Source organism: Raphanus sativus, chromosome 2, assembly GCF_000801105.2.
Source record: "Raphanus sativus cultivar WK10039 chromosome 2, ASM80110v3, whole genome shotgun sequence".
In the NCBI taxonomy this organism is placed as follows: domain Eukaryota; kingdom Viridiplantae; phylum Streptophyta; class Magnoliopsida; order Brassicales; family Brassicaceae; genus Raphanus; species Raphanus sativus.
Genome location: NC_079512.1, coordinates 25681459 through 25695909, shown reverse-complemented (window position 1 = coordinate 25695909; position 14451 = coordinate 25681459). Strand labels below are relative to the sequence as shown.

Genomic DNA, 14451 nt, shown 5'->3' with positions numbered 1-14451 from the left:
CATTCATTTAATCATTTCGGTTACTATTTATTATTTTCAACAAAAATAAATAAATATCTTTGTAAAAAAATGTTTAATGTCAAAAGAAATATTACCCAAACATATCAATAGGTCAATATTATGTCAAAAGTTTAGTAGCGGGCACATATCACTATTTTCTACAGCACATAAACTATTTGATTGTTATATTTATAAAATATTCACAATTGATAAATATTTGAAATATAAACCAATAAACATTTAAATAATATTCATTTATATAAAAATGAAAATAACAACCAGTGCACACGGGTCAAGCTCTAGTTATAGTGTTAAATTTTGATGTTTTTAACAGTATCCCAAACAAATATGTTTTTGATTTAGTTTTTTAACAGTAGGTCCAATTTGATTTAACTTTTAAATATATTTCAAATTTAGAAATAAAAATATGTAAAATAGTACTGTTACGTAATTATGTCTTCAAAAACTTTTTTTTACAAAAATACAAAATTTGATTTTTTATAATAATAATATCATAAATCACATAAACATAGGTATAATAGAATTAGATAATACATAATACTAAACTATATTAATTTATTGATAAATAAACTAGAATGATTTAGTATAGAAAATAAAACTCACACGGTTGTACGGATCGAGATCTAGTTACAATTATTTTAGAACTAAAGAAAATCTATCTAGTAATTTAAAAATAGGTTCTCGAACTTCACTTCCTAGTGACAATTGAAATATCCAAAGGAAAACTCTTTATTTAAAATAAAAATACATACATAACTGCAACAAAATTGCAAACGAGATTATTGCAGGTTGGTCCTTCTAGCTAGACTCCGAAGGTTGCACCGGACGATAGTATCAATGAAGCTAAGAGTTTCTTCCTCTGTGTTCCCCGGTGGAACATCGACGATATATGACTCCACCACAACGGTTCCTTCATCTTCCGACGCATGGAGAGTCGTCACCGATCGGTAGTTCTCGAGCCGATGATCCCCACCCACGATGCTAAAGCTCATCACGTGAAGTTCATCGTCCAAGATCTCGAGCCTCTCGGTACTCGAGACCGCTGGGAGTCCCGACACGACCACGACCTCCCGAACATCGCCGGCGTGGAGCCCGTCTCCTTGGACGATACGGCACTGCCTTACGAAGTTCTTGTAAGCTTTAGGGTTATCAAAACGACGCAGGAGTGCCCACACGGACTCTGGCGGGGCGTGGATCATCTGCACCACCGAGGAGCAGCACTGACCCGGACCAACGTCGTGTGTGTGGTGCATCGCCACGTGCTCCGGCACGTGCATACCGCGCATGGGACAGACTCGTCTGATCAGGCCATCATCGGTTTGATCGTGAGGCTGCAGCGTGTGGAAGCCGTTGGAAAACTCTGGGACGTCATGGAGCTGCACTGGTGATGTCATATTTTATCCCTCTCTCTCTCTTCTTATTTCTCTATGTTCTCTTATATTTCTGATGACAAGTTATCAGCTAATGGTGTTACAAAAAAAAAGTTATCAGTTGATGAGAAACGTTGTCAAGTTGGTTTTGTTCGGGAAATTTAAGGATGATCTCCTTTTTTATAATAAGTTATCGACACAGTGTGTATCTACATATATGAATATTTGTAGATAGATAGGGATAGGTTGGGATGTGAAAGATTTGTGTCTGTATATACTCAGCTGTGGTTACATGTGACCATACAATATTGTAGTATCTTATGTCCCATTCCTTACCTTAAGACGCCTCCTTCATTTTTTTTCTTTTACCAAATCTATAAGATTCCAGTGAATATTCCCCGTTTATATGCTGGCAAATATATTCTAGAATCTACAGAGTTTGGATAGATTAGATTCTTGTAAGAAGTTAACTAAAGAAAAAGATACTATGGACTATCATTTAGAAGAAAAAGAATCATTAGTATTTTATGGCAACGTATCTGACTATCTTTTTAAAATATTCTCTAACTGTGGAGTGTGATTAATTCATAACTCAAGCATTGATTAGAAATTTATAAGATAGAATTTACATAGTTTTGATAAGATTAAAATTAATTAATTTAGAAATGTCAAAACATTGAAACACATATTCTCGAGAGGAGCAAATGGGTCCGTGGTCGCACCGCCTCGCCATCTCACCAAGTCAGGGTTCGAATCTTTCAACTGCCTCTAATAAAGGCACTATTCGGCCCTTGTGCTATAGATATAAAAAACACACATATTCTAAAAACATGATACATTTGAAACAAAGTACCAACTGTACGTATGATGTTCTAGTTTATTACTAGTGAAGCACGTAGAGGTGAAAATAGCATATATTCCACTCAAAGAATGAATGTTAATTACATCAAACCATGTGCTAGTACATACAATCATCTAACAAGAAAGAAATTAGGGTAGCTAGAAACTCAGTTGTAGACATAGTGACAATGTGTATATACAAAATGTCAAAATCCAAACCATGTGATATTATATATCCCCCGCCTGTCTACCAGCCGAAGTAACGCATGTGGAATTTGCTCTAATTAGTTGATTGTGCTAATCACAATTCGCGATAGCCGTGAGTCACGTGACCCATACACTCGCATGGCTAGTTCAAACCTACATGCATGCCTGAGCACACGTGCATGCGCATATGTTGATATATAAATGTTAGGGAATGGCCTAAAATACTATAAATGTTATATATGCGCTAATATATATGGAAGGATACCGTGGAAGGCGAGACCTTACCAAGAGCTTACGCCAGAAGATGCAAGCGGACAATGCAACCAGCAAGCTTGTTTGTAATTAGTTTGGTTTGAAGGTTATACATCCCTCTTCTATTTTTCATAAGTTTCATTTCTTGTTCCCATTTCAGTTCCATACAATGAAAAGCCTGTTTTATCGGCACTCTGTATATCAGTTTCTTTTAAATGTAATGACGACAAGTTGGTGTAGTCCCTTAGATCAAGTTCCATATAAGTGGATGCAATCTCTGATTTCCTAACATGCTATTCTATGTCATCTCTATTTGCAGAGCAAGCTAGTGTTAGATGCATTAATTTGGTGAGTGCTGGTTACCACTAGGCCCACTGAAAAATTGACATATACAACGCCCATCAAGTTCAAGACACAACAAGGACTATCAAATTCTTGAACTTTTTTTATTATTCGGCTCACAAGAAAGAAGAAACTAATATGAAAGAACGAAAGAGAAGCAGTTTAGTAGGGTCCTACTTTCTCTGTTACAGTGTTATTAACTTTATTACACGAAACTTCATCTCAGTATATACAAGTTCCCTTCTCTCAAGTCTTGTGAGATTCTCTATATCACTAAAAACTCAATAGAGTCTCAAAGAGTCACGATGGGTTTAAGGCAAATAACAAAATCTAAAAACGTATCTACACTCTCTTTCACTTCTCCAGATCCAGGAAACTCAGATCGAACAACTCGTTACCATCCTGTACCTCTAGCTCAAGAGGAGGCAATTCGTAACCAGAGTCAAGGCCTTGAAGTCCAGTTTGCTGAGCTTCGTTGTCCCACGGGTACTGACTCTGGTTCGAGCCTGTATAAATGTCGCCATTCAAGTCACCTAGAAGCTCAGAAACATCAAACATCTCCGACGGGTCCCACTGAGTCTGATCCAGATCCTCTGGCCACCCATAATCCGCAACAGACAGTGAATCCGGCTGTTTCTCACAGGTTTCCACTTGCTTCTTCTGTTTCTGTTTCTGTTTCTCTTTCTCCTCCAGAACTTCGCTCCAATACTTCTGTTCAAACTCACCCAGCCAATCCGTGCTCGGAGCATCTACCTTGACGTCATTCTTTATCTCTCCAACACCATTCTCCAAGGGATTAGCTTCACCCAAGAAGCGCTCAGAATCACAATCTGCATCCTCTGTTTTCACGTGGACACGCCCTGAAGTCCCAGCAGTACACACCTCAGACTGACTCGACGTACTTATTACATCAGACACAGATTTCTGAGGGAAGTTAAGCCTCGCCACCGACGGACCATACATAACCCTAGCCGCCTCATCATAGGCCAAAGCAGCTTCTTCAGCCGTTGGAAAGGTACCAAGCCAAAGCCTACTCCCACGGTTCGGCTCTCTAATCTCAGCGACCCATTTGCCCCAAATCCTCTGCCTAACTCCCCTGAAACTACACCGACTATTCTCCGGTCCTCCTTTGCCTTTCATACACCCTTTCTTGGATCCTTTCGCAGGCACTTTCCGTTTCTTGGGAGAAGCTGCTTCTATGTTATCGTTGTACTCTTTCCACACCTGAAGCCTCTCAGCCACGGTGGTACCATCGCGTCTACTTCTCGATTTCCTCTTCCTCGATGTATCGAGCTGAGTACTGTTAATGTCTCCGCTATGATCATAAACCGCCATTTTCTTCCCAGAAACAACACAATCTACACAAAAAAGCAACAGTATTTTTTATCAGAACACGAGTTCAATTGTGTACCAGTAAGACAATACACTATGTCTATCCGAACACCAAAAAACAGAGTACGAAGAACCCTAGAATCACCAATTAATCACACTAAAGCTGCAAAACAGAGTACTCAGAACCCTAAAACTACCAATTAACCACAGTAAAGCTACAAAACAGAGTACTCAGAACCCTAAAATCACCAATTAACCACCGTAAAGCTACAAAACAGAGTACTCAGAACCCTAAAATCACTAATTAACCGCAGTAAAGCTACAAAACAGAGTACGAAGAACCCTAGAGTCACCAATTAACCGCAGTAACGAGCCTTTTACGAGATCAAATTAGGGAAAATCAAAGAAGTTGATCACAGATTTGGTTAGTACCCAGAAATCAACATACCTATTGGGGATATGATCGGAATCAACTCTGTTTCTTTGCGGAGAGAATCGAATCGATCTCTTGTTTGATCGTCCAGTGTGCTTGTGCGAATCTCTTTGCTTCTTCGATGTATTCTCCTTTTCGCGTCTTCTTCTCTAGTGATCTCTCTCTCGTTTTGGGTCAGAAAGCTTCTTCTATCAGAAAATCAAAAATATCCTAAACGACCAGAAGGATCGATGAGTATTTATAGCCTTCTCTGGATACTTCAGATATTTATTTTATTTATTTAGTGACGTGTCATTATTTGATTCGGTCTTTGGAGCTTAGTCGTCTTCTCTTGTTGACGAGTGGCTCGAATCTTCTCGAACTGCCGGTAACGCGCTGTTGATACGGGAAAGTAAACAATTAAATACTTTATACTATGGGCCTGACTGGTGTAACCGCAGCGGTTGCGGTTGCGGTTGCGGGAGTTTGCGGATGCGGATGGTTGCGGTTTTAAGCGTTTTCTAGAGATTTGTACGACTGGTACAACTGTTAGAAATTGTTGCGTTTGCGGAACTCTTATGACTGGTAAACTACCAAACACAACATCTGTTAAATAATAATTTAACAATATTTACATTTTATGTAATTATAAAAATATTAAAAATCATAATAATATGATAAATATAAAATTTATATTTATAAAATCATATTATTCAATTTTAAAAATTTATAGAAAATATTTTAGTTTTGAATTTTTATAATATAAATTGAAATATAATATGAATACATTTTACAATTTCTATTATTTCAATTGAAAAAATTTATTGGATATTTTTAGTATTATTTTTATTTATTCTATTTTTAAAGAAAAAAAATTTACCCTCCCGCAACCGCCCGCAACCGCAAACGCTAGCTGGAACCAGCTTTTGATCTTAAGAGGTTCGGAGCGGTTTGAAACGATTTGTAGCGTTTTCTGTGATTGTTTCGAAACGTCAACAACCGCTATGAACCGCAAAAACTGCGTTTGCGGGTGGTAGCGGGAAAACCAGTCAGCACCTATAAAGAGAGTTATGAGCTTAGATAAGATCACAAGAACTGCATTATTGTAATATCAAAACAATAATTAAAACACTGAAAAAATAATAAAAAAAAATAATAATTCAATACTGACTCGTAATTGGCAAGTGACAGCAGCTCATGGTCGCATTGTCCTGCATTCCTTCTTTCTCGACATTCTCCTCGCCGCTTTTATCAAAAGCATGTAGAAATTATCTGATGCCAAAAAAAAAAGCATGTAAAATTTTATCACTTGTATAATTTGTCTAACGTGATTGCTAGTTATGTCTTGTGAATTTAGCTAATGGATGACGTAAGCACTTCTATTTTATACAGTTTTTAAAAGTGCTACTTTTTTACTGCATTATTTTAATACAAAAAGTGCTGATTTTTAATTATAATTGCAAACTGGTCATCAAAAAGTCATTAAACATTAAATATTTGCAGACTTAAAATACTATATTTACAAGATACGTGGTCAATTGGCGAAGCTCAAACTTGGGTGGCTAAGTTTCGACCAGATCAAGATGAGCTTTATTAGTATATAATAATGTGGTTGCAATGCAAGTTGTTAGGAGTAGCAGCCAGCCATAGCCTTTGCATGTGAGTCGTGTGTCATTTTGGTACATCGGCCACTTCATCAGCTACGTGTCTCCAACGCCACTGATGATCTCACTTTACGCAACTGCCTACGTACTCCAAGCCCATCTCTCTTACTAAAAGTCCCTTTTTGATTTCCTGTTGCACATGACCAATCTCAGCTAGCTATTTCGTCTATTAACAAAAAGTCCATTAATGTTTTGGCGGGGTGTGTTGAGACGAATAAATATAATCTGTAATCCTTTAAAAATCAACAAAGCCCATCTCAGCTATCGCGTCTTTTAATAGAGCCCATTTATTTGTGGCTGCACATAAGCTCGAGAGCATATTAACAAGGTGCTCAAAAATCAATATTCTTTTCATAATTTTGAATTTCCTCAAAACTACAACAATTGGTAAAGACAGATATTATGAACTATGACAGACATCGACACTTACTGACATTTAACTACACAAACAGGATTTTCTCCCACAAACACATTTAAACCAAAACAAACACAAAGATTTGAATATTCTTCTAAAAGTAGCAAGTGACTTTCACTCTCGAGTCTGGATAATACTAGCACACAGGTAGATCATGGGGAGCAGCTTCAAGAGTTTCCAACTTCCCAACACCGTTCTCGACCAAAAACGCCATACCAAGGCCCCACTTGATATGAACATCTAAGTGACAATGCATCAACCAAACCCCTGTTTCATTACCCCCACCAAAAGAAAACATTTATTTTTTCCTAAATCAAAAATGTAACAATTATTATTACATATGTAAATAAGTTCTTGTAACTACCTGGATTATCAGCCACGAATCTGATAACAGCCCATCCATTGACAGGAACAGCCACAGTGTTTCTAAGTGGAGGATCAACTAGGTTAAACTTAGAGCTATCTTTCTTGGGGTTGAAGTTACCAAACCCTTCTGCGACGATGTAGAAATCGTAACCATGAAGATGAATGGGATGATTCTCCGACGTAACAATGTTCGTGTCCTGTAAAACAATCTGAACTCTCGTTCCATACTTGAGTTTATACAGCTTAGTACCCTTAACCGGCTGAAACAGACCCCGGCTTATGTTGTTTCCGGTATAATCGAATTTAACCGGTGGTTTAGCTGGAAAATCCGTCGTGAAAACATTGGGAATCCCGTTGGAATGTGCTTGCAAAAGTGAGAAATTCGACGGTAGAACAAACGATACGTTGTTCATGGAGGCGGTAAACCGGGTCCCGTTTAAGCCTTGGCACCGGTTCTTAGGAAAATTCTTGGGACAATTATCGAGACCTAAACCGATGGTGAAGAACAAATTTTCGTCAATTGTTTTCGGTACAACGACGTTTCGAAGCGATTTGAATTTTCTCGAGAATGACGTCACGATTTTCGTGTGGTTGAAGGCAGGCAAAGGTGGCATGATTGGTGGAGAAGTTGTTGTCCTCTTTGTATATTGGAGAATGGCTGTAGTTGTGGTGTTATCAAACGGGGCGTTTTGGGCGCTTTGGTAAGCTCTTGCTGCTATATAGTAGCGTTTGGGCGGTTGGTTGGCCGTTAGAAGTACGTCTGTGGTTTGGCCCGGACCTAGCATAAGGACCTTTGTGGTGAATGGTTTGAGGTAGGAAGCGTCGGCTCCGACCACCGTGAGTTTGTGGTTAGCCACAGTGAAAAATAGCGGTTGGTTTAAAGCTGCGTTGATCACTCGTAACAGACTTGTTTCACCTGAGTTTACCGGTACTACAACAGTCCCTGCATTTTAAAAAGTTTTAATGTATATTAACATTTCAGATAATTACCTATGGTATATTGTATAGTTTTTGCTTTTTACCTTTGCTCGAGCAATTATAGAGATCACCGGGTTGGCCATTAATGGTATAAGCATCGGATACATTCGGAGCAGCTCCGGTTCGTGTCGCTTGGTTTATTACATTAACCGGATTTGCATTCCACCACTCCCCTGATAAAAAGTTGCCATTAAACTCTAGAAATTAAGATTATATTTGGTAGTCAAATTCGAAAATATGACCAGCTGTTAATAGTGTATGGGAAACTTTTGGTATGCGGTATATACCAAGCACGAGGGAGGTTTGGCGATCCGGTTTAGGAAATGGAAAAGAGGAACCAAGGGCTGGGTGGATAATGAGTGCACCGTAGACGGTGGCTCTGAGCCAGGAGCTATGCGCGTGCCACCACAATGTCCCTTCTTGTCCTTGTATAGTGAAGCGGTACGTGTAGCTCTTTCCGGGTCGGATTGGGCACTGGGTCACGAATTCAGGACCATCAGCCCATCCAGTTCTCATTTGCCTCACACCATGCCTGTTTTCAAAAAAGAAAAATTATTATTGCAACTAATTACATACCCTTTCATAAAGATTTATTTAGATTTTTAAAAAGTTTCGTTTGTGGTATTTTTATAATCTTGTAAAGAATGTCTTTTTTTTTAATAATTGTCAATGTATATATGTACCAATGGATGGTGATATTGTAACGGGCACGGTTATGGACTTTGACTTGAAGAGTGTCACCGTCATTGACTTCGAGTGTTGGTCCCGGAAACATTCCGTTGACGGTGATAGCGTTACGGGTCTTGCACAGCCTCTTCACTGGCGTCTCTTGTATCTTCATCGTTGCATATGCACACGCACACAAGTAAACAAAGACATTTAGTTACTACTTTACTAACGAAAACAATTACGTACGTATTAATCAATATGGACATGCAGTTTTTATTGTATAATATTGAGGACGTACGACGAAGTTATGGTGTTGAACTTTAGCGATAATCGATGAGGCGGAGAGAAGGGAACAAAAGAACAGCCAGAAAGAGAAAGTGTGAAGAGTTCTCATCGTGTATGTTTGAAACTTTTGAGCTATTATTTTTTAAGATAAAGTTTTGTAAGGTGATTAAGAGATAAGATGAGAGGAGGATTTAAATGATTTTGAGAGAGGCAAAGATGATTTTTATACTGCGATTACATGTGAGTTATTTGTTAATTTATGTGGAATTTGGAAGAATTAGGCTCTAAGTATTCAAAAGAACACTAAAATTAACGGTCACCAACATATTTAAGTGTCTATATCAGTTTGTTGGCTATGTTTTATTTTTGTTTCCTTTCATACTTTTCACCGAAAACCACAGTATAAATTTTTTTAATCAAGCTTAAACAACGTAAAATGTTAGTTGACGTTGGATTAGATTAAACACCTAACAAAGATATTTCCGGTACCAAATGAATATTTGGATGTTAGACAAATTTGATACTAGGTAGCAGTGGCAGAGCCAGCCTCAATTTTCACTGGGGTCAATTAAAAATATTAATTAATATTAATTAAATATTAATATTTTATTTAAATCTATTAAAATAACTAAAATAAAAGAAATTATTACATATTTATATCAAAATATTTTTGAATATATCCCAATATTAACTTATAAATTTGTTAGTATTCTTAATTTTTTCTAAATAATCTAAAAATGATTTGTCACTGTAGGTAAAATGATTCACAATAAAAGTATAAAAATTGCAGGGAAAGATGTTTATGTGTAAAATAAAAGTTAGATCAATAATTTTTAGTGGATAAAATATTGGACAATTTTAAAAAGATACCAGGAAACAACTAAATAAATGAATGATAATAATTTTTAAATGATTAGTGAGTATATCTGGGACTTGACCAAATTAGAAACACGTTAACAAAGTTTTTGAAAAATAAAATCATGGGGTCAGTATATTATAATTTTACACTATTTTACCAAAAATCGTTTCTAAATGCAAGTAAATTTATTTTGGACATAAATCTATAGGGTCAGGTGACCCCTCTCTCCTATAGCTGCCTCTGCCCCTGCTAGATAGTATTCCTGAAGTTTGTTTTATTTAACAAAAATAGTTGATATTTGCAATAACAAAAAAACTAGTAAATCATGGAAATAATTTAGTTGAAGAATATTTTATATAGCCGTACATGTTCTGCAAACTTTATATTCAACGCCATAGGTTTTAACTTGTAAAATGTTTAACTTATTATGTCGCCCTCTTTGAAATTGAGAAGAGAAACTGGGACACTGAAAGGGAACAAACTTAGTTGAGGGGAGTAGTTGCACCCAACACTTACATAATTTCAACAAAGTTTGGTTGAATTGAACTCAAGTCATTTCATATCATGTCTAATGTGCTCGTGCCTCAAGTTTTCTTGCTTCAGTTATAAGTTTCTTTGTCTTAGCAAATCAACCGATTATTAATCATCATCTGACAAATATTTTTGGTAAATTGCCACCAAGGTGACATATAATATACATTACTCTATTTTATTTTATACACCACGTATAATCATTTAGTTATATCTTCATTGTTAGTAACTCCAAAATAATATAAGACAATCGCTAAGTTGTTAGAAGAATGTATCAAACTAAACTAATTAACATAATTTGGTGCTTGTGAAAAAATAGTTTTTTGTCATCTGTAAGAAATTATTTTTAATAGAATAAACTAAGGATTTATTTGTGAAATAGCCAAAAAGAAAAATTAGATTTGTGGAGCGAAAATAGAGAGAGATAGAAAAAAAAGGGAGAGTGGAAGAGGGATTTTGGTTTGATAATAAACTAAGTTTTTTTTGTGTTATACAACCCAATTTTCTATAAACTAAACTAATGCAATTTTTTCTTTCTTAAATTCATTTTGATACAATTCTGTGTTCATTTTGATACAATTCTGTGTTTATTGTTCATAAGTTCAATTAAAAAAAAAAGAATATAGAGTGTGAATGGTTACCAAGGAACGACGAGGAATAATGCATTCTCTAACATTCCTAAAAAAATTACCATTCACAAAGAATAATTTTTCTTTCTCATTTCCTATCATTTCTTTTCTGTAGAGAAATAAAGAAAAAAATTATTCTTTATAAAATTTAAGATGGAACAACAATTCCTTTTTATTCCTGCAATTTTATTCTTCTACGTTTTTTTCTTATTTATTCTTGTTGATTTCAGAATGGTCACCAGTCAGACCCATAGTCTTTAAATTTGATGTTGAACTCAAATTCCATATTCAGGTACATATGTTGAGTTGTTCACAGATGAAGAGGCATATTAGTCTACTATCTCATGATTTCCTTTTGTTTTTATGTCACCAAACATATATAAGCATATGCACTTTAGTAGGGTGTGTAACATTCAGACAATAACTAACTGCCAATAATAAAGTCACCTTTTCTCTTGCAGTAATTCAACTCTTTCATTATGCATTTTAACAAACTTTCACGATCAACTTTCTTGTTTTTTTGTGTTGACATACATTCACGATACACTATATGCTAAGTTATTCCTTTGTCTCGTTATTTTCCCATTTGTCATTTTCCATAGCAAAACAAAAACTTCAAATGAAAATTGTGGAAAGAGCAGGTGTGACACTGACATTTTTGGTTGGGCATAGAGAATCAGATCTCAGAGGAAACAACACTCTCATAAAGATTAACCAGTATTTTACCAACACTTCCCGAATTAACTAACCAGAAGTTAACCTCTACGGTGATTGATAACTTCCGAAGCAAACAACTGTCCGTTTCCAAATTAACGTAACGACCAGATGCAAACAAGCATTTAGTGTTAGACAAATTACCAAACCCGACTTAATAAGATATTCTAATGAATCTAAAACTTTGGTATTCGAAGCACCGAAGTCGAATCCTCGAATTGAAATATTTTGAATATCCAAAAATACTCGAATCACACTTATATATTTAAATATATAAATTATTTTTATATTTGATATCATTAATAATTATCTAAAATATCTAAGTCTCAAAATTTATTCTTAATAGCTATAATAAATATTTTAAAATAGTTAAAATACTCAAAACACTTGAAATATCTAATGTTTTCCATCCAAATATCTAAATAGTTAGGTATTTTGTCATCCATTATTTAACTTTGTATTTGTATTTTATTTTTAATTTGGGAAATTTGAGAATTATAAGATATATCTGAAATATGTTATTACAAAAATATACAATTCACTTTGCTGGAACATTTAGGTCCCTAAACAAAAATAAAGGAAGATAATAAGGCTCTTTTGTTAAACAGCATCGTTCCTGAGCTGATACTGCTACGGCGACTATTCACTTCTGAGGAAGGCCTTTTAAAACAAGGCCCATTTAAAAAGCCCGTGTAAACAGAAAGCAATTCACTTCGCCTTCGTTGATACTTGATACGCTGGCGCGGGTTGATTGAAAGGTTCTTCTCATCGGTGCTAGAGAGAAGATTTGAAGAATGGGAAAGCAGCCGGTGAAATTGAAGGCGGTGGTGTATGCGTTGTCGCCGTTTCAGCAGAAGATCATGACTGGTCTATGGAAGGATCTGCCGGAGAAGATCCACCACAAGGTCTCTGAGAATTGGATCAGCACTATTCTCCTCCTCGCTCCCGTCATCGGAACCTACTCGTACGCTCCTCTCTCTCTATTCGTTAATGGAATGGACTGGGATCTGATGATTGTGATTTTCTTCGATCTGATTGTTGTTAGGCGATATTTATATGTAGAGTTTCTATTAGGTTGTGGTTTACTTTGCTTGTGTAGTTTTGCATGATCATTGTTCTTGTTCCCAATGCTCAGATGTTAATGTGTCAAACGAATCGCAGGTATGCTCAACACTACCAAGAACAAGAGAAGCTGGAGCACAGGTTCTAAGGATGGAAGTGTTACTGATTTTTCAAATGAATCCATTTTCTGTCGTAGCCTTTCGTTTTCCAAAATGCTTCTAAAAGACTGTTTGTTTTAAGCAACACTTTGAAGAAGAAGAAAAGCGGGAAAGTTGCTTCCTTGCGTTTCTGCTTGATAAATTTGTTTATTTATCACAATGATGATAATAATAGATATCGTCTAGATACTGTAACAGTCGGATAATATTTGTACTTTAATGATGTTATCATCGTAACAAATCAAAAGCCGGATTACAAACATTGAAAAGGGTCATCATCGTTTTTCCTTTATCACTGGAGTCTGAGCTGCTTGCATTTTAACCTGGAGTAGGGTTATCAGTTATCACTCACTTGTCGAACTGATAATGGACCTCTTGACGCTTTGTTAATCCAAGCACCACCCATTTCCCCGGTCAAAACCACATACACATTAGTATCCTAAGTCAAAAAAAGTCACAGGCTAGCTTGCATTATTTATTTTCATGAATGTTAATTTCATTAAACTGAATATAAATTATTGTATTTAATTGCATGATAAACTTTTTTTTCCATGATAAACTTGTCGGCTCTTATAGTGTTTCCTTGCAGAAAAGGGGTTGATTAGCTCTGTTCTAGCCAATAATAAGATCCAAGAATACTATAGAAGTTGATTAACGCATCAAGTCTTTTCTGACATTCACACTTGGTCGTAGAAAATACGTATATGACTTATATGTGATCTTATTATATAAAGCTTGGTTCTTCAAAGTTACTAATTAACACGATCGCAACACGTGGCAATTATAACTTTAAGATTGTGACATGTGTTAAAATATATCTAAGTAAATAATATCAATCTTATTTTTTTTTTAAGATTAAACCAAAATATTTAAAAGACTGTTTAAAAATGCTAATTTTCCTTTATTCAAATTCTAATTTAAAAGGTCATAACAAAAAAATTGTCATTTAAAACGATTTACAAAAAAAACAATTATTATTAAACCAAAAAATGTAAAAGACTGATTAATGCTAATTTTCTTTTATTCAAATCTTAGTTAAAAAGGTCATAAATCAAAAAATCTTATTATATAAAAAAGAAAAATTTAAAAGACTTTTTAATGCTAATTTTCCTGTATTCAAATCACAACTAAGAAGTTCATAACCCAAAAAAAAATTATTTACATATGAAAAGATTTTAAAAGTAAATAAAAAGTAAAGATAACTATGAAAGAAATAAAAAACAACTGTTAAGAAATATTAAATAATGCTAAATTTCCTTTATTCAAATCATAATTTAAAAGGTCATAACCAAAAAAAAATTGTCATTTAAAAACGATTAAAAAAAACAATTATTATTAAACAAAA

The 14451-nt window shown here is 35.3% G+C and overlaps 4 protein-coding genes across 4 annotated transcripts; 1 reads left to right on the top strand and 3 right to left on the bottom strand.

Annotated features, from left to right (window-relative positions):
- Window positions 1–800: 800 nt before the first annotated feature.
- LOC108838837 (abscisic acid receptor PYL5-like) lies at window positions 801–1542 on the bottom strand. The gene has a single exon (XM_018611711.2). The coding sequence runs from the start codon at window positions 1413–1415 to the stop codon at window positions 801–803; it is 615 nt and encodes a 204-aa protein (XP_018467213.1). The 5' UTR covers window positions 1416–1542.
- A 1629-nt stretch (window positions 1543–3171) lies between these two features.
- On the bottom strand, window positions 3172–5008 carry LOC108824184 (dehydration-responsive element-binding protein 2A). Its single transcript, XM_057002757.1, has 2 exons — window positions 4813–5008; window positions 3172–4390 (listed from the first exon to the last, which is right to left on the bottom strand). Exon 2 carries the CDS (start codon window positions 4365–4367, stop codon window positions 3387–3389), a length of 981 nt encoding a protein of 326 aa, XP_056858737.1. The 5' UTR covers window positions 4368–4390; window positions 4813–5008; the 3' UTR covers window positions 3172–3386.
- Window positions 5009–6777: 1769 nt separating this feature from the next.
- On the bottom strand, window positions 6778–9340 carry LOC108824175 (laccase-12-like). The gene is made up of 6 exons (XM_018597551.2): window positions 9167–9340; window positions 8883–9034; window positions 8487–8731; window positions 8244–8372; window positions 7220–8164; window positions 6778–7122 (listed from the first exon to the last, which is right to left on the bottom strand). The coding sequence occupies exons 1-6, from the start codon at window positions 9260–9262 to the stop codon at window positions 6992–6994; spliced, it is 1698 nt and encodes a 565-aa protein (XP_018453053.1). The 5' UTR covers window positions 9263–9340; the 3' UTR covers window positions 6778–6991.
- A 3271-nt stretch (window positions 9341–12611) lies between these two features.
- On the top strand, window positions 12612–13295 carry LOC108840249 (cytochrome b-c1 complex subunit 8-2, mitochondrial). The gene is made up of 2 exons (XM_018613089.2): window positions 12612–12850; window positions 13048–13295. The coding sequence occupies exons 1-2, from the start codon at window positions 12681–12683 to the stop codon at window positions 13094–13096; spliced, it is 219 nt and encodes a 72-aa protein (XP_018468591.1). The 5' UTR covers window positions 12612–12680; the 3' UTR covers window positions 13097–13295.
- The last annotated feature ends 1156 nt before the right edge of the window (window positions 13296–14451 follow it).

Excerpts from the sequence above, each read along its gene's own strand:
- LOC108838837 (XM_018611711.2), bottom strand. The coding sequence starts at position 1,415 with ATGACATCACCAGTGCAGCTCCATGACGTCCCAGAGTTTTCCAACGGC.
- LOC108824184 (XM_057002757.1), bottom strand. The coding sequence starts at position 4,367 with ATGGCGGTTTATGATCATAGCGGAGACATTAACAGTACTCAGCTCGAT.
- LOC108824175 (XM_018597551.2), bottom strand. The coding sequence starts at position 9,262 with ATGAGAACTCTTCACACTTTCTCTTTCTGGCTGTTCTTTTGTTCCCTT. Across the intron at positions 8,732-8,882 it reads TACAATATCACCATCCATTG|GCATGGTGTGAGGCAAATGA; the intron begins GTACATATATAC and ends TTTTGAAAACAG. Across the intron at positions 8,373-8,486 it reads CCAAACCTCCCTCGTGCTTG|GGGAGTGGTGGAATGCAAAT; the intron begins GTATATACCGCA and ends ACTTTTTATCAG.
- LOC108840249 (XM_018613089.2), top strand. The coding sequence starts at position 12,681 with ATGGGAAAGCAGCCGGTGAAATTGAAGGCGGTGGTGTATGCGTTGTCG. Across the intron at positions 12,851-13,047 it reads CCCGTCATCGGAACCTACTC|GTATGCTCAACACTACCAAG; the intron begins GTACGCTCCTCT and ends AACGAATCGCAG.